The sequence below is a fragment of the Haemaphysalis longicornis genome, unplaced genomic scaffold (genome assembly GCF_048455015.1).
Source record: "Haemaphysalis longicornis isolate Haplotype H1 unplaced genomic scaffold, Haemaphysalis longicornis Haplotype H1 scaffold_8, whole genome shotgun sequence".
Taxonomy (NCBI): Eukaryota; Metazoa; Arthropoda; class Arachnida; order Ixodida; family Ixodidae; genus Haemaphysalis; species Haemaphysalis longicornis.
Genome location: NW_027526445.1, coordinates 119891899 through 119909749, shown reverse-complemented (window position 1 = coordinate 119909749; position 17851 = coordinate 119891899). Strand labels below are relative to the sequence as shown.

The following is a 17851-nucleotide window of genomic DNA, read 5'->3' as shown; positions in this document are numbered from 1 at the left end:
TGAACAAAACGGGGCGTGCAGGAAAGTATCTTTGTCGGTTTGCTTGTTTTGTCAGTTCCAAAAAGATCGCGGCGGTCGACGTCCGGTGTTCGCTCAATGACGGGACAGGCAGCGTCGCCGGCACTCGCTCTCGTTGCGGAACCTGTTGGGCGGCGCGAGGCAGATGTCGGTCCATGGCCGACAGGTCTGCGTCCGCGTGTCGAAGTAGGCCTGGAATGCCTTCAGCTCCAGGCTGCAGTCCCCACTCAAAATGGCCGCCTCGCAACGCTCGTCCGTACCTGCGGCAGGGGGCGAGCGATGTTTAGGACTAACCTAGCCAGTACAGACTAAGAGTTGGCTGCGCCCAAGTCATAATGGATTGCGGTGCATGCTCGGCGGTATACACTTTGTCCCTGTGTGGGAGCACGCGTGTGTTGAGGGCATCCATCACGACGCACCAGAACCAGCTGAGATAACGAAGTGTGGAAGGCTATGTATATGGGTTGTATTCACTGGCGCGGCGCGCATGCCTGGTAACTATGTGTGTCGCCATAGCGACGGGGACGCGCGGGCTCGGGCATGGCGGTGCACGCATGAGACCGGCCCACTAAGCTCAAAAGCATTACCTCGACGTTAGCTGCTGGATCGCGCGGCGTCCTACATCCTCCTGCCGCAAGACACGAGCGAAATCGTCGGCACAGGTCAGCTGATTGCCAGCTGCCGTGTTTGTATCGGCCACTGATTGCTTATACCTGTCGACGAGTGCTATCAGCGAGTGCTATACGCAAAACGCAATGCGATGTTCCTCATTAGAGAGTTTTATCGTAGCGGCCAGCGTACGCTAACGCTACGGCGACGGGTTACCGGTACCCGACGGCGCTTGCGCGCGTGCGGGCTGCGAGGAGGTCGTCCCTCACCGGAACTAATAGCTCGGCGAGGCATGGGCGCCCATCCCTGCACAACGAATGCGCACCTGCCCAGTCGGGTCCCGGCACCCGCCGCCGTAGCGTTAGCGTACGCTGGCCGTTATTCTAAAACTCCCGATTATTTAGCTCGCGTCATCTGTCTTGGGCTTCCGTCGTGTAACTAAATGAGAGGGAAATTTTTCGCAGCAATTCCGGTATTTACTAACATTCCCGAATTGTTTTTTTCTTACGTGTTTTAGAGTAGAGCACGTGTTTAAATTGAAGAGAAATAATGGAAGCAGGTTACCCTATTTTCGCGTGTATAACCCGCACCAAAAATGCGAAAATTTTAGTGGCAAAGTAGGGGTGACGGATAATACGCAGGGTGTCGAACCGGAATTTTTTCGGGTTCGGTTCGGGTTCGGGTTCGAGCCTTTCGGGTTCGGTTCGGGTTCAGTTCCAGAGCACCATTCCGTTCCGGTTCGAACCGGTTCGAACCGGTTCAAACGGGTTCAAACGGGTTCGAAGAAAAAAAGCAGGCGTGTTTTTTTCTGTTAATTTTTTGTGCTCGTTTTTCGTTTCCTTATCAAGTCGGCATAAAAACAAAGTCATAATGAAGGTTTCTTTGTCCAAATATTTTGTCTTCGCCAAACTAAAGCGACCCTGCAACACTTTTTTCAACTTTTTTCTAAATCTTGAGTGCTTGCAGGAAGTAGTCAACCAACACATTAGATTATGGGGTCGCAATGTGCCTCAGCCAAAAATTACTGCTCTCTCCTCGTCAGATAACATATAAACTTGCTCAAAATATTTTTCTCTCCTTCCCGGTCTTCGCGTTCTTCGACCGCTGAATGACGTCATTACAGCGGTGTAGCGGCTGTTGGCCGACTTTCCTTAAATTGCAGAATAGAACGCATTTGATAGCCACTTAAGAAAAAGCCACAAAAGCGAAGCAGAAACGGAAGGTACATCCGCATCGACGAGCAAATCACGCACTGTTGCTCTGTGCTGGCAATAGCGATAGTTTTCGCAGTGCTTCCAAATGCGAAGAGTGAAAGCGTTTATCGAAAGTGTTGATTTATTTATTTACTGCTTTTTTTATTTATTTATTTATTTATTTATTTATTTATTTATTTATTTATTTATTTATTTGTTTGTTTGTTTGTTGCTGGGTTGAACGCGCCGATGCAACGCCGACGACGAGGCGCGCCATAGTGGAGGGCTCCGGATTAATTTTCACCAACTGGGGATCTTTACGTGCGCCGAAATTTCGGACCCACGGACGTTTTCGCTTTTCGCTTCCATCAGAAAAGCGGCCGCCGCGGCCGGGTATCTAAACCGCGTCTGTGTGCTCTGCAGCGCAACGCCTTACCCACTCAGCCACCGCGGCAAGTTTACCTAAAGTGTTGAAGAGCTCCTTTAACTGTACCTGCAAAATGTTTTCTATGGTAGTGTGACGAGTACGTTGCGCCGACTGCCAATTGTTGCAGGTGGCATTTAGAGAAATTTCCTTCTGCCCATCTTTTATCTGCTAACAGAGCTGTTAGAAAGAAAGAATGGCTATAAAGACTAATTGGACGGCGTGTATAGGACGGCATTGGATAGGGAACCACCGGAGATACGAACTTGCTAATGGCCCTTCAGCGACCAGTGACAGCGATTGGGCTCTAGGAAAGATGATAGCCAAGTGAAGTCACAAGCAGCAGTAATGATCACTTGTAGAGAGAGAGAGAGAGAAAATGAAGTTTAATTCAATTGAGGCAAAGTTTCAGAGAGGCGTCCTCATTCGAGGGGGCCGAATCGACAGCCGTTTCCATCAAGAGCAACTGATCTTCTAGGCCGGAGCTGGCCAAGGCTGTCTCCCAATTCTCTATGGAAACGTGGAGGTTGAATGGATCTACGGCACACTTGTCGCAGCCGCCTACTATGTGTATGAGGTTCCCAGGCTCTCCACAGAAGCAGCGAAATGCAGAGAGTTGTGTCCCGCCAAAGAGGTGAAGTCTGGTGTTGTGGGGGAAGGTGTGTGCCCACAGGGTGCGGAGTAATCTTTCCTGGTTAATCGGTAGTGATTTGTGCGGGGAGGAATACGTTCTACGGAAGAGGCCATAGTGCTGAGTAACTTCCTGGTCTGTGACTGCAGGATGTATGCACTCGGGCCGAGCTTCATCAGCGCTGGCTAAGCGAGTCAAATCTCGACCCACAAGGTTGGTGATCTTGTTTGCCGGGGATGCCAGTATGAGCTGGTGCCCATACATGCCCGGCTGGTCTCCTTGGTGGCGTCTGATTGATCATCGGAAGTTTTGTAACATGCAATCGACCGTTGGCAAAGTTGGGCCACGCCTGCTAAGAGTCTGTTATGAGAGTTTTGTCGCCGCTTTGGCTAAGCTATCGCCGCTTCCTCAGCTTAGAGGGGGCTGTGTTCGGGGGTTGAGATGCTACACCTGTGGGAGGCTGCAGAACGGTAACACAAAGAAAGAGAAGGTATTGAAGAATGCTATCGGGCGTCTCCTGCATCAAACCAGTTGATCGTTCCTCCCTTTTTTTCTCGCAGTTTAGTTTCTTTCCAACTGTCTCCCCTCATATATACACACGTTTTGAAAACCCTTTGATGAATATAAAATATGCATTAGGCAATTAGTTATTAACTTTAGTGCGAGATGTCAATTTTAATATAGCAACAACATAATGGCGCAATACGTACGGGCATTAAGAAAGACCTTTTATAGCAATCAGGTGGTCGTCACATAACTTTGCGGCTACTTTGTGCGTGACAAAATTTTCTGATTGGTCGAGAAGGAGAACGCTGCAAAATTTCCAAATGCCAAGGACCCCAAAGATATCATGTATTGTCCGAACGTCGCATCTGCCTTAACTGACCCGCTAATTCCTTTAATCCAAATTAATCAACACATCAGTCCCCTTAATTCCCATTAGCTCATTCACTCACCTAACTGATTCACCCCAGTCTACCCGCTAACCCGCACTAATTGACGTCAATCCATCCGCCTCTTAAGTTTAAGGTTGAGCAGATTCAAGATAACATGAAAATGCTATCAAATATACTTTAAAAGTGGAAATTAGGATTCCCCATTTTTTTATATCTCATGTTCTCTTAGAGCAGTAACCAAAGGACACAACAGCACTGTATACAAGAAAAAGTGACGTTAATTTTGAGAACTGCGAGCGTTTGTGTCTCAGTGCTGTTTGTATATAACTGTTCATTCAAACTAGAATAAGTGGAAGATGCAGATTTATTGTTGATGGTGTCCCTGAAGGCCTTCACAAGCGGACAGGGATGCATGCGAATTAACAACACATTGAAAACTTTACACGATTTTAAACACCATATAGATAGAAACCATGAAGAATATTCCATGATATGTTGCCTCGTAATATGCGTTATCACTTAAGTTATGCTAAATGTAAAAGATTTGGGAGAGATGGGCAGCACCTAACGCAAACTGATAGTATATACGGACAACTTTAAATTAAATTGAGGGCAATAATTAGAAGAGAACATGATGGGTCTTGGGAACTGCCGACTACGCAAAATATTTCATGGTTCTGTCTGGCGAGTGGCAAAATATCTTCAGACGCAAGGTAGGGTACCGAAATGGAAAACTAGAAATCACATTTTTGAGGCCCCGGAACCGGTTCGGAACGGTTCCTTCGATTCGTTCCGGTTCGGGTTCAGTTCCAAAATGGCGGAAAAAATACGGTTCCGGTTCAGTTCCGGTTCCGGGCAAAAATTCGGGTTCGGTTCCGGTTTTCGGTTCGGTTCCGGTTCCGGTTCGACACCCTGATAATACGCGTAGTTTTTTCCTTTAGTGCAGCTTCACGGCAATGCGTGTTGTGCCGTGAAGCTCCTACGCAGTAACACTAAGCCTTCCATGGCTCTAGCGAGGGCAGTGACACTAAGTGAATTGTGACTTTTGCCTTGCAGTCAGTGTATTCTACTTGATAACTATACGCTTTTTCTGTCTACATAGCATGTGATGCGTTGTTTGAGCAGTAGCTTTGGTGTTGCCTTTCCTGTATCAAATGTGCGGGCAATACGCGTGGATTTTTTAAATGCAGAGCATTTCTTAGCCTCGCCTCTTCCTGCGTCGGACGGCGTCAACAGCTCCGCGTCCGCAGCAGGTGCGCCTCTCCTCCTTCCCTCCTCTCTCTCAACAGCAGCTGGCGCGCGCATGCGTCGTAGTCAGCCCGTTCGCTCCGTCGCGGTCTCGGCGTAACAGGTGCGTGATAGCAGCGCGGTGGGGCGTGGAAGGGCGCACGCTGCTTGCGCATGCGCGCTCTCCCCCCCGTACTGCTCTCCCTCTACTGCGCGCACTGCGCGCGCTGCAAATATAAAGCGGCTAGCGGTCGCTCGTGCTTCAGTCACTGCGTTACTCCTTCGTTCCTTGGTTGACGCTCGCTCCACCCTAAAGCGACTTTACTCTCCTCTCTCTACCTCAAACCAACACCAACGCAACTACGACCCAACTACCCACCCTAACGCGACTTTACGCGGCGTTAACGACCCCCAATGCTCTGCATTTACTCGTGTTCCCCTCGCGGGAAGGCGCGGGAATTTTTTTCTTTTCCGACGGGCTGAAAGTGGGGGTGCGGATTATATGCAGGGGCGGAATATACGCGCGAAAATACGGTACATTTAACGCCCATCTACTTTGTGTTAAAAAAAAAATACTGCATGGAGAGTGGCGGCGTCACCGTTCGACCACTAATACACATTTCAGCTTGTATCGGGCAATTCGCCGCCAAATGAGCGATTTAGTTTGCCTTTGATGCCGTGACGGCAGTAGATCTCATCACTCATGCATAACGAGGGTGAAGCGAGCCCGTTTTCAGCAGGCACTGCTCACAGTTGGGGCATGCCGCGCATGCGCGGTTGCACTCGACGAAGGCCCGGAAGCGGTTGGGCGCCAGCAGACAGCTGCGTCCTCGGTGGTGCAGGCAGCGGGCCTTGGCCCAGTCGTAGTAGTAGGGGAACACCCACGAGCCCATCACGTCGCATCGCCGGGGATACACCGCCGAAGTGCAGTCCAGGCGGGAGCGCGCGTCCGCTGCGGTTTGTACACGCGCGTATTAAAGACGACAGTCTCTCTTGGGTTACTGAAACCCATGGAGGAAAGGAAACCCAGGAGAGGCCCCGCTAGCCACCGGCTCATCGGGAGGAGTGTGGAAGAAGTGACGTAATTTTTTCACGGCCATGGTAGGCCGACGGCAACCGCGTCTATGGCATTGGCGCCGAAGGCCGGGCTAGAGTGAACCAGAATATTGGAAGTTCACTGTAGCCGGGCCAACGAGGCACGACGTCACTGCGCGGCCCAGCCGGTAGCCAATGGTCGGCGGGCAAAGACGAAGCAGACGACAGGGGAGCGAGCGACGGCGGAGGAGGTAGCGCTTGCACGCAGAATACAAGCAAAAAAGGGCGGCTGACCAATATGGCGGTACCGGCTGCTGTAGAAGTGACCTCAGTATAGTGAACTAGAATAAGAATTCTAGTTCGCTATAACCTCAGGGCCTCTCCTTAGCTTTTCTTTCTTCCATGCTTAAAACAGAGAGAGAGAGAGAGAGAGAGAGAGAGAGTAAATACTTTATTGAAATCGCCTGCTGTGGTGTCCCTAATGGAGCACCATGATGCGGCCTGCGTCATCCTGTCAAAGACCCTTTACTCGGCAGCCGCCTCTCAACTCCCCTCGAGGTCCTTCAGCCGCCCCTGGATGGGGGGCCGAGCCCTCTCGGCTTTCGACCGGCTTCAGCCTTTCAAGGGCCGCCAGGATCAGCTGGACGGCCTGGAGTTGGTCGTTCGTTGCTCCGCGCCGAAGCCTCGAACCACGGCGGGATCGTTGTTGCTGTTGCCGCTTCACTGGACCTTGCCGTACAGTCCCACAGCAGGTGAGCCGCGGTGGCTCACGCACTTAACACACCTTGTACGTGTCGTCCTCGTACTGTTCGGGGCACGCGTGTTTCATGATGACCGTGGTCAGTATATAGCGAACCCGTCTGCATCTGTCTTAACACCACCGCCTGTTCCCGAGCCAGACTTGGGTGGCAGCGCCATTCTCCCCCTGCTTAGCCTGTAGTGCTTCGTTATTTCGTTATATGTACCCACCCAGCCTATCCTTGGTCTCTCCCTCCCCCTTCGCAGACGGGTTCGCTACGGCCACGCGGCCTGTTAACTGTCGGGTGGTCGAGTTCGCCGTCTCGTGATTTTGGTAACGTTCCGAGACATCGTAGAAAATTTCTGTCTGTCTGTCTGTCTGTCTGTCCCCAAACTTGTACCTAACTAAAACAATAATAAAATCTTGTCTTCCCTATTCCCTTATGCGGTTGCGAAATCATGTATTGAACCCGACGGAGTTGTTTGGCTACGTACGGTAGTGTCACGCTTAGACACTACGTGGCGCCACCTTTCAGACTTCAGAAATATAGTTGGGCGACCACAAGGAATTTCTAAACATACTGACAGAAATAATTTTAATTTGTCATTCCTGAAGTCCGTAAGGTGGCGTCTAAACGTGACACTACCTCTTTCAATTGCGATTGAGTCAATCCGTATCGAGCTCAGTCCGGATCGGGCGCATGCTACACGGCAGTTTCAATCGCGATCGAGCTCGATCCCGCTCGAACTCAATCCTGGTTTCTCAAGCGCGATCGAGGCTTCCAAGCGCGATCGAACGAAAGCGGCGATACTCTCGTCCCCGCTCAGTAATGACACAGAAGGTGAAAACTTCAACTAACGCTACAAACTGTGTCAAATAACTTGACCCGAATAAGCCTGAGGTAACATTTACATAGTTACGTATACCTACGACGGCGAGAAGTTACCAGACGCCGGCCGCAAGTTCAATGTTAGCGCCATCTAGCTTACACGAGTGCAACCGGTGCAACTTTTCGATCACGATTGAAACGGGCCGTGTAGCAGCGGCAGTGCGTCGAGCGTGCTCGAAAACTTGATCGCGATTCACTTCAATCGCGATTGAAAGTGCCCGTGTGACAGGGGTATAATACGTAGCCCATGGCCTCAGCGATCGGCTAACGGCGCGTCGCCGGCAGCCGATCGCGGGGGCCACGCGTAACCATACAACTCCGTCGGTTTCAACGCGTGATTCCAAAAGCGCATAAAGGAATAGGGAAGAGCACATTTTATTATTGTTTTAGCGGGTGACAAGTTTTTAAACACCTCTTTTAATCTCACGTGCGGTTAAAAGTATGTTGCAACACGCGTCTCACTCTCATGGATACATATGGCTGGTAGATCTAAAAATTGCGATCGCAAATGTCCTAGGGCGCTAAGCAAAGTCGTTTCGGGTTAAGGTGTTCTATGTGGTGCCCTTTCATTTGCAATAGAGAAAATGTACCCGACAAAAATTGGACGTCTGTCCCTTCAAAGGGCTACTGAAGCACTTTTAAAACCGGGCAAAACTACTTTTTACAATTATTACATTGGTCAGTTTATGCCTGTAAAGTTTTTTTCGGCATTTCTAGCTTGGGGACAGCGGTATTCGTCGTTAAAGTTGACCCTACGCCCTGCCCACTGCTCCCTGCCGCATCGCCGGAAGAGCGAGAAACCGAGAGGCAGCGACCGGAAGGAGCGTCATATTCGGAAGATGGCCAGCGAGGTGCGCCGCCGCTTCGCTGTGTCCCAGTTTTCTGGGCTAAGTTCCGAATTAAGCAGGCGTGCAATCTGCAGTTTATTAATCTTTGTTGTGCAGAGTTGCTTCCGCGTCTATTTGTAACCGTAATGCTACTGTGTGATTCCCTAAAGCGACTGCTAGATACCAGAGATTTCCTACCCGAGCGCCCGTGGCTACTACATTGCCCTCACGAGTAGTCGCGGGGCCGGCCGTGTCGTCGGGTGCTCTGTGCTTTATACGCGAATCGACGGGCTCAAACAAATACGGAGGTACCCCAAGTTCCTGATCCATTATTATAGGGGAATTAGAAAAATTGTGGGACCAGAGCGCTCCGGGCTTCCCGAACTTCTTGCTCGTTTACCCGATCATCGTTGTTGGCTGTGACGACAGCTTAGCTGAATAGCTAGATTTTAAGAAGAAATCAAGCAAGCTGAAAGCATGAAGCGTTTCCTGCGCGCGGAAGCGCTCCGCACACTCGCCGTTCGTGCATGCCCGTACGGCGCACGAAACGGCTCGCACCACGCATGCCGCGGCAGCGACCGCTCTTCGCTGCCGTCCAGAATCAAGGCCGTCGCGAAAAGCAAGGTAAACGTGCAAGAGAGGATGATAGTATGGTGAAAAATTGTACTAGGGATTGTCATCCAAGGTGATTTCGAAAGAGGTGATCGAATTTGTATCGCGATGCGGAGCGCCGACCGGCCGGTCGCAGAGGCTCGTCGACGGTAGCAAACGAACCTGCCCGAGCACGAGATGCGGCGAGAGGCCGATGGATGTCATTACCTGCGCGCAAGAATGAGCACAGCACCTATCGCTAGAATGACTATCAACGTAGGAATAAGGTTCCGCATGCGAGAAAGGGGATGATAGTGTGGTAAAAAACTGTGTTAAGGATATATCCTTCGCAATTGCAGAGATAGCGGCGACCAACTATCTCAATTGGTGCTAAACCTAAAGTTCCCAACAGCACCGGCGATCCATGCAACCTGAGCCGGCTGGAGCTGTTGGGGAAGGCGTTCTAAAGCTCGTCGGGGATCAGCGTGCTGCGCTTGGGTTCCTCTACCTTTTGGGGGGCGACCAACGTTCAACTCCCCTATTCTAAAACATGCGTATGTGCAGCAATGCCATGTTCCGCTGACCCGCCGAGCAGCGACCCGGCACCAGCACCTCTGCGCGACGCGGCGACCGGCGGCGGCCGCGCTGCCTGTGCGCATCGCAGGCCGCTGCACAGAGCTTGTTGCCGCCTGTCCAAATGTAAAAACAGTTCCACATTCGAGGATGGGCATGATGGTGGGTTGAAAAATTGTTCTAGGAATTGTGACTAGCGCTGGCAGTGAAAGCGGCGAACCAATATCTGCGCAACTTCCTTGCACCCGAGAAACAAGTCGGCCATGAGTCGTCGGGGGAAAACCCCTTTCTAAAGCTCGCCGCGAGCGAACCTGTTGCATTTATACTTCCCTCAGGATCTCCTATTCTAAGGAAAGATTGTGTGAGCCCTCCATTCACCAGAGGACCTTCTGGACCGTATCTGAACGGGAAAACAATGAGATCTTCAGGCCGAGCGGTCACCGCAGCGCCGGCACTTCCGAATATGACGTCATCTGCCGCCAGCCAATCGCAAAAGGCAGCCAGGGCTTTTACCGCGCCCGCGGGCAGGGGTCGTTTGTTTTGACGAAAAAAGATGGGTTGGGTGTATTTCACATAAAATAAACACGTTTTTCGAAGTCAGCGTCAAGAAAACCATAATGTAATGCCCCCAACAAAATATTTTTGGAAAGCTCTTCACCAGCCCTTTAAAGGGACACTGAAGTGATATGTAAACATTGCGGGATTACTAGCGCAAATTGTAGTCCGGAGTCCCCAGGCCATGTTTCGACCACTCTAGGCACGTTTACGCGATTTTATTTAGTAGAAAAACTAATTCGAAAACGCTGTCCTCCTCTCTTTACGCTCGCCCATTTTCTGTGGCGTTTTCGTGTGACGTCAGGAGGGGATGAGCTGGCAATTGGCTGCGCCACGGCTGCGCTACTGCACGGCTCCCCGGCCGACAGAGTCAGTCGGTCCAGCGTTTCGTCCGCCGGCCGCCGGCGGGTCGTCGCAATCAAGGAGGTTAAAAAAAAATTGCTTGGTCGCAATTCGTTCGCTTAGTTGAAACGAAGCCAGGACACGTTTGTGAATGGAAGAATGTGCCTTTCTTTACTTGGTTTGTTTGTACACTGTATCTAGCTCCAAGTCAAGGTCGCTTCACACAAGCGCTGCACATGCGACGCTTCGCTGACTGGTACGCCAGTAGGAAAATATAAGGCCTCTTGAAGGCGGGAGAAGAGTCAGCGAAGTCAATATAGGTACTAAGCAAATAAAATCAACTGATATTTTTACCGTACAGCGTAAAACTAGGGCGCGGGAAGCACTTTTTCGCGCTGGGCGAACAAGCACAGCGGTCAGCAGCACGACTACGCATCTGCGAACGCTTTTCCGTCTACGAAATGAAATTGCTAGACGTGAGCTACTGTGGAAGCTCGGGCGACGCTTACTGCACGATCGCAGTACAACAAATAGTCACCTAAGCGGCTTGAAATGCCAAAACTAAATAAAAGTGTAAACCGTTTGTACAATATATACCCTATATTAGCAAGGCTTCCGCGTCCCGCTCCGTAGCCTAGCAGTCTGCGGCGCTAGGAATTCACCGTAAATGTTTTGCGAGTCACGAGTTCGAATCCCCGCGGGTACGTGCTTTTTTTTTTTGTAAGTTAACTGTTTTGTTTTCCGCCGATGTTTTCTATATTGAGTTCACCTTTTTTGGGGCCGCAACGTTCATGGCTACACGAACTAGTTCACAAAACGCGCGCAGGCTGGCACTGGCGCGCTAGCGAGTTCTCGTTGGCGTGCTGTTGCCATAAGCACCGACTGCTTGCAGGCAGTGGGCACAGGCCAGAATGAACAGACCCTTGGCCTGGTGCGAACACGCTTTTTACGATACAGGCATGAGGGAGGCAAGCTCCAAATATGGGGGAAAAGCGCATGACATTTGGGCGTCTGCGGGTACGCGGAGGGCGTTCATGCACTGCATAGGTCTCGGCTAGTGAATGCTACGACTACAAGCCGTCCTGGGAGGCTTATCTTGTGCATTTTACAGCCGACAACATGGCAGAAGCGCGGTACGATGATTACTGAGATATTGAGAATGCCCATCCAACAAAGCCATTGGTTATGTTTTACAGAACCGAAACCGAAACCGAAACTTGTGTGATTGCTAACCTTGGGCATCGTCCAATCACGGCGCCCCTCCTCTCAACGTCACAGCCTTAGTTGGTGCGGCCGCCGCAAACCGCGCATGGTAGTTTTTCTTCTTTCGCGCTTTGTAAAATAATTACCGATTTGTCAACCGGATAAACGATGAAAAGTGTGCTAATTTGAGCCAGTCTACGCAGTGCAAGCAAAAACGGGAGCTTGACAAATTCACTTCAGTGTCCCTTTAAGGCGAAGATTTGCGCTTTGTTTTATTGTGACTGAGGTTACCGGGAGCCTAAATGTGAATCTTTTAAACTTATTATAACTTTGTGTTCGGCGCGGTTGCCCTTTATGCAAGACGCACCCCGACCAGACGGGCGTCCGTCAAACCCTTGACTTGATCACAGCGAAACGGTTTCGCTGTGATCAAGTCAAGGGTTGTCGTGAGTCGTGAGTCACGACAAATTCACGCGGAACCCGAAGAGCGGGCCGCAAAGCGGGGCAGCTGGTATACAGGAGACGCGTCGTCATCTTCTCACCTCCGTGCTCGCAGACCTCCCTGCAGTCTTCGGTCGTCCGGAAGCGGTTTCTGCCGGCGGCACACATGGGTCTCCGCGGTTCCCAGGGCCAACAGCTACCGCGGGCGAAGTAGAACCAGCGGTGCGCCGCCTCAGCCCTCCACGGGTCGCAGCCTTCGAACCCCACCAGTGCCGAGCAGTCAGCCCCCTCGATGGATGACGTCGGCACCGCTGCTACTGCTGCAGCAGCCACCAGGGGTGACTCGTCTGCCGGCAGAGGTCGGAGAGGGACAGATGCTGCAGTTGATTGTTTAAGCGGCAGACACGTGTGCACCAGAGCAATAGTTCCAATAGGGTTTCCGACGCGATTCGGCAACATATCCAGCGGGTGCGACGCGCTCGGTAGAGGCCGCTGCGGGCTCTTCCGGCAGCCAAACTGGTTCTAGGAGCGAAGACACGTCATTTTCTGATCATATGTTAGACCGTGCATCTCTATGCAGAGGGAACTCACGGCTCGGGCAGCCATAGTCGCCGAAGCACTACGGTCTTCGGTCACCATGCTGATACTAACCTAACTATTTATTTAGTAAAGCTCTCTCTCTCTCTCTCTCTCTCTCTCTCTCTCTCTCTCTCTCTCTCTCTCTCTCTCTCTCTCTCTCTCTCTCTCTCTCTCTCTCTCTCTCTCTCTCTCTCTCTCTCTCTCTCTCTCTCTCTCTCTCTCTCTCTCTCTCTCTCGCCGTTTAGAGTTTGTGCCTGCTCAGAACGCCTTCTCAATTCCGCTTCCAATGAAGCAGCGCACTAGAATAAACTATTTTTTTTTTAGCATTTATGCCTCGCGATATCGGCTTCGTGAAGCACCATTTTTCAAGGCTATTCGCAAGAGCCACCGCAATGCTGGTTCAGTGTCACCGGACCGAAAATTGCTGAGTAAGTGGGCTGATGCTTAAGTCCGTTCTTCAAGCTTTTGCTGAGTAGTCTGTTCCCTTTTTGTCGCTGGCTGTGCCGTCCACCATGATTTTTCTAACTCGCGGCAGCAAAAGTCAATCGGCTTTTAGCTGATGCATAAGCCGTCAGATACTGTGACGTCAGTACAAGGAGTGATGCTTCATCCGGTGTCGATTTCAGTTTCCGTGACTTCAAAGGAACTCTGCAAAGCGTCAGATAAACGATTTCACTCTCTCCTTCGCGTCTGGAAGCACTGCGAAAGCTATAGTTATCGGCAGAATGGAGCGGCACTGCGTCATTTGCTCGTCGCAGCAGATACGCCTTCCATTTCTGCATTGTTTTTGTGGCTTTCGTTTTAAAGCGGCTCAATGCGTTCATTGCTGCAACTGCATGAAAAGGCAGCCAATAGCCGCTAAAGCGCTGTAATGACGTAATTCCAGTGGTCGAAGAACCCCAAAACCGGGCAAGAGAGAAATCTGTTTTAGTAAGATTCCAAGTTATCTGATGGGCATAGATCAGTTATTTTGGCTTCGGTACTTCGCGACCCCCTAATTTAAGTACTGGGTGTGTTGGATGACTGCGTTCTGCAAGAATAGAAGATTTTGAAAAGAGTACAAAAATGTGTTGCAGAGTCCCTTTGGTAACACCGACGTTTGTGCACCAAGACAACAGTAAATTAGGAGCTTAATTCACAGAGCTGTAGCTGACATTCACATTGCGCCCCGCGAATTTCGTAAATGTTGAATCTCCCTCTTGGTATGCGCCAGCCATCAGCATGGTCATCATAGAGATTCCCGTGTGATTAAATCATTCATTCCCGTTTCGGGCAGCCGTGGCCCCGGTCTGCCTTGCGCCGTTCTACTGCTACAGCACATACTGAGCTCTTTCGAAAGAAACTGGACCTGCGAGCAATCTCAGTGGCCCCTGCAACGCTTTGTAGTAGTTTGAGGTTTATAAAGCGTCTGTAATAAAGATAATGAACGGCAATAAACTTGCACAAACGTAACTCAAAATGATGTGGCAGCTAATTCCAATGACTGATATAAGGCCTCGGCACTATCAATGCCCAAGTGCTACTGTAATGTGAATTTTAGCAGCCGCAATTCTAGGCACCCTTCCAACGGTATTGATGACTTTGTTAAAACGGAAACTACGCAGAGAAGCACATACTCTAACAGCGGAGCTGTTGCACGATCTGCAAGTTTGCCGTTGCAGCACGCGCGCGTGCCTCGCGGCGACCGCCTAGCATCCGCGGCTCGCGCAGTGGTTTTAGCAAAAAAAGAAGAAAAAAGAAACTCCTGCGCTAAAGCTAAAGGTGAAAAGACACCCTGTTTGGGAGAGGTCACCGCGGCCGTCTTCTCTAGAAGCCTTTATGAATAATTGGAGACATGGCTACGAGTGCGCCACTCCTTCCCGAGACGACTTGCATATCCCTCCACCGCTGTCTCGAGTCGATGAAGTATGCAATGCTGAGGACAACTTTGGGTCCACCACTCGCCGCGAAGACGACGACGACCCCTTCGTTGCGTATGACGACGATTAATGATGCTGAAACTTTACTATGTGTCCGGCAATGCTCACCTAAACAGCTTCGCCATTCAAGTTGCGCGTGAGTGCAAGCTTCCCTGAATTATTTTACAGTCAAACCCGTTTATAGCGAACTGCAATATGCACCGCGATTAGTTCGATATATCCAATAGTTCGATATAGCTGAACCGGCCTATAACGAGCTTATTGTTACGAGTTCTCAATCCGCGAGAGCCCCCCGCCCCCTCCCCAACTCCGCCATCTGCGTATGCAGAAACGAACACACTACAGTAGCCATTACCAGACCAAAATAATCAATTTATTGCAAGTACCAAAGCTACTTTCCGCCTCAACTGCCCACGTTGCAAAAAAAAAAAAAGGGGGGGGGGATATTTTTGTTTTCACTTTCGTTTCGGCGGCTTCAACTAGCATATCATTCTCTACACGAAACATTGTTTGCACCAGTTCCGAGTCAGTGTCCTCAAAAATCTAAGAAGCATTGGCGGAGCACATCGACGGCCGAAAGCGCTTCATTATAAGCGTCGGACAGATTTCACTGGCGACATCATCGAGAAAGTCGGCGAGATCTTCCCACAGTTCACCGATGCTGCATGCAGTCTTGGTCCGCACTCACTGACTGGGCGGGTTCCGTCGCGAGTACCGCGCATCGGAAACAGTTCCGGAAAGTATTGGGCGTCACGTCGCTCCGTGCGAGGCGCAATGCCTCAGTCGCGGCTCTTGCTCCGTGGTCGCGGCCAATCCACATCTCAATCGCCGCTCCGAGATCATGCATTTCGGCGGCCATTCTAGGAGCCCATGCAGAGTTCGATATATCGGAGGTGAACTTCGTTATAAGGAATATGTTTCCCATGTATTTCCGTAACGGAAATATTTTTGTTCGATATATAGCATAATTCGCTCTATCCGGGTTCGTTATAGCCGGGTTTGACTGTAGCACCCTTTCGAAGTTTTTGATATGAATTCCGGGGACAAGTTGGGCTGAAATTCCAATAAACAATAAGGCGAAGCCGCCATCGGGAGCACGCCTGTACTTTTCTTTCGTTGACACGAAGCATTTTTCCCCTTTAATATCCTCTTTGACACACATGGACCTTCGAATAGTTGTCAAATTTTACTTCGTTGCATAGAAATCGACAAATAAAGGAGGAAATTATCTTTCTCTGGTCAGTCTCCCTACCTCTCTTTCGCTTTGTTGTTTCCATCCATCATTCGTGCCGTCGGTAGATTAAGACGTCACAAGTTGGAAGGAATGCGACGGTACGTCGTGGCAACGATCTTGAAGTATACAAATATTCTCACTGAAAGTTGCGAGGCGCATTTTTTTTTTCATGTTTAAGTACACTAAGGTCTGTTGGCGGGACGAGATTTCGATAATCGGAGTCAATTTCTCTACTGCCTGGTGGCTAAGCTCCTGCTATGAGTATGGCGATGACGCCCCGAAGTGCGATTCTTTGCTTAGGAAGGCAAATTAAACCAGACAGCAGAGAAATTGACTTCGATTTTCGAAATCTCGTCCCGCCAACTTTTGACGCCGGGTGTACCATAGTAATAAACTCTCTTTGTGCCGCCAAATAAAAAATAGGCTGAACCTCGTTATGATGGAGAAGTATCGGGGCAGTAAATTAAGTCGTTATAACCGATATCCGTTGCAAGAGTAGAGGTAAATATCGGCTGTAGCAAATCGGCAATCTGGCTCGCGCAAAAATCCTATAGATACAAAGCGCATTCTTCTAGGCTTCGAACCCACTATAAACGAGGTAAACCTTACCTCTCTCCTTGTGGCATGTCAAACTAAGTGGAGAGAGAGAGAGAGATGGAACTTTATTCAAGCATCCGGCGTGCAAAGGACACGATTCCCGGCCACGCAGGGCTCGGTCGCGTCCCCTCTATCTAATCACCCTAAGTCGCGACTGGTCCTAGGGCGTCGGGCTTAGACCCCGAGGCGGTTGGTCTCGGCGTCCGCTCGAGCTACTCGGAGCGCTCCCGGCCACCACCGTCGGCCCCCGACCCCCACCTCCCGCATGGGAGGACGGAGTGCCGGGAGGGACGGGCGGGCGCGGGGCCCCCTTTCGCCTTTGCAGAGCCAGAGCCGCCTCGAGCCGCTGGATGGCCCTCCCCTGTTGTTGGGGCTCCGCAGAGCCCACGCATTCACGCACGTCCGGTGGGTACGGGTCCTGTGGGTCCTGTCCATCCCCCCCACCGTCGCGCACTGCACAGTCACAGCCCCACATGATATGGGTCAGGGTCGCAGTTTCGCGTTCACACACACTGCACCGAGCACTCTCGTAGAGGTCCGGACACACGTGCCGCGCGAGCGCCGGCGTCAGAACAGTCTCTGTCTGTAATTGCCTGAGTGGACCGCGGGACATGAAAACGTGAATTTACGACAGAATAAAGTTCATTTGAAAAGCAGCCCTGCGTTCTCACTTCTTTGAAGAAGGGTGTGATCTTTTTTCAAACGATTAAAAAAAAAAAGGTTGTCTTACGTAGCTTTCGAGTTCTGAGCTTTGCGTGAACCGAACATTTCTTTGTTACAGCCGCGCGGCTCTCGCGTTTTCGGCTTCGTTATAGCAAGAGTAAGTGTCACTGAAATTAAGCGTGAGCAACCAAAGTTCTTATTTATTTCGCTATTGCCTATAATTCGCTATATCAGTGTTCGTTATAACGAGGTTCCACTGTAGCTGCCGTCTGCGCTTCTCTTCAGCGAGCGAGCAGTACCGTGATAGTTGCACTGCGCGATAGAGTTGAGTGCTTCTCTGGGACAAGCATGCGAACTGCGCATAACCCCGCCTCATCACAATCATGTGAACAAAGACACATGCTTACTTGGGTTCTGTTGGGGCGCCATGTACACCACTTCGCCTGCGACACAAACAGAAACAGGTGTAGGCCAGAAATTGTAACATGCTTATCGTCCATAGACGCTTGAAAGTTGGGTGCATTTTACATATACGTCGTGGTAAATAAACGACAGACAGACGGACGGACGGACGGATGGATAGATGGATGGATGCCGAACGGGTTGACTACGGATAGATATACAGGATGGATACCTCAATCATGTAGCACAAAAGGTACATGAATC

At 50.6% G+C, this 17851-nt stretch overlaps 1 protein-coding gene across 1 annotated transcript; it reads right to left on the bottom strand.

Moving 5' to 3' along the window:
• Window positions 1–26: 26 nt before the first annotated feature.
• On the bottom strand, window positions 27–17630 carry LOC144149589 (papilin-like). The gene is made up of 4 exons (XM_077681227.1): window positions 17593–17630; window positions 12295–12540; window positions 5750–5950; window positions 27–278 (listed from the first exon to the last, which is right to left on the bottom strand). Exons 1-4 carry the CDS (start codon window positions 17612–17614, stop codon window positions 94–96), a joined length of 654 nt encoding a protein of 217 aa, XP_077537353.1. The 5' UTR covers window positions 17615–17630; the 3' UTR covers window positions 27–93.
• Window positions 17631–17851: the final 221 nt, after the last annotated feature.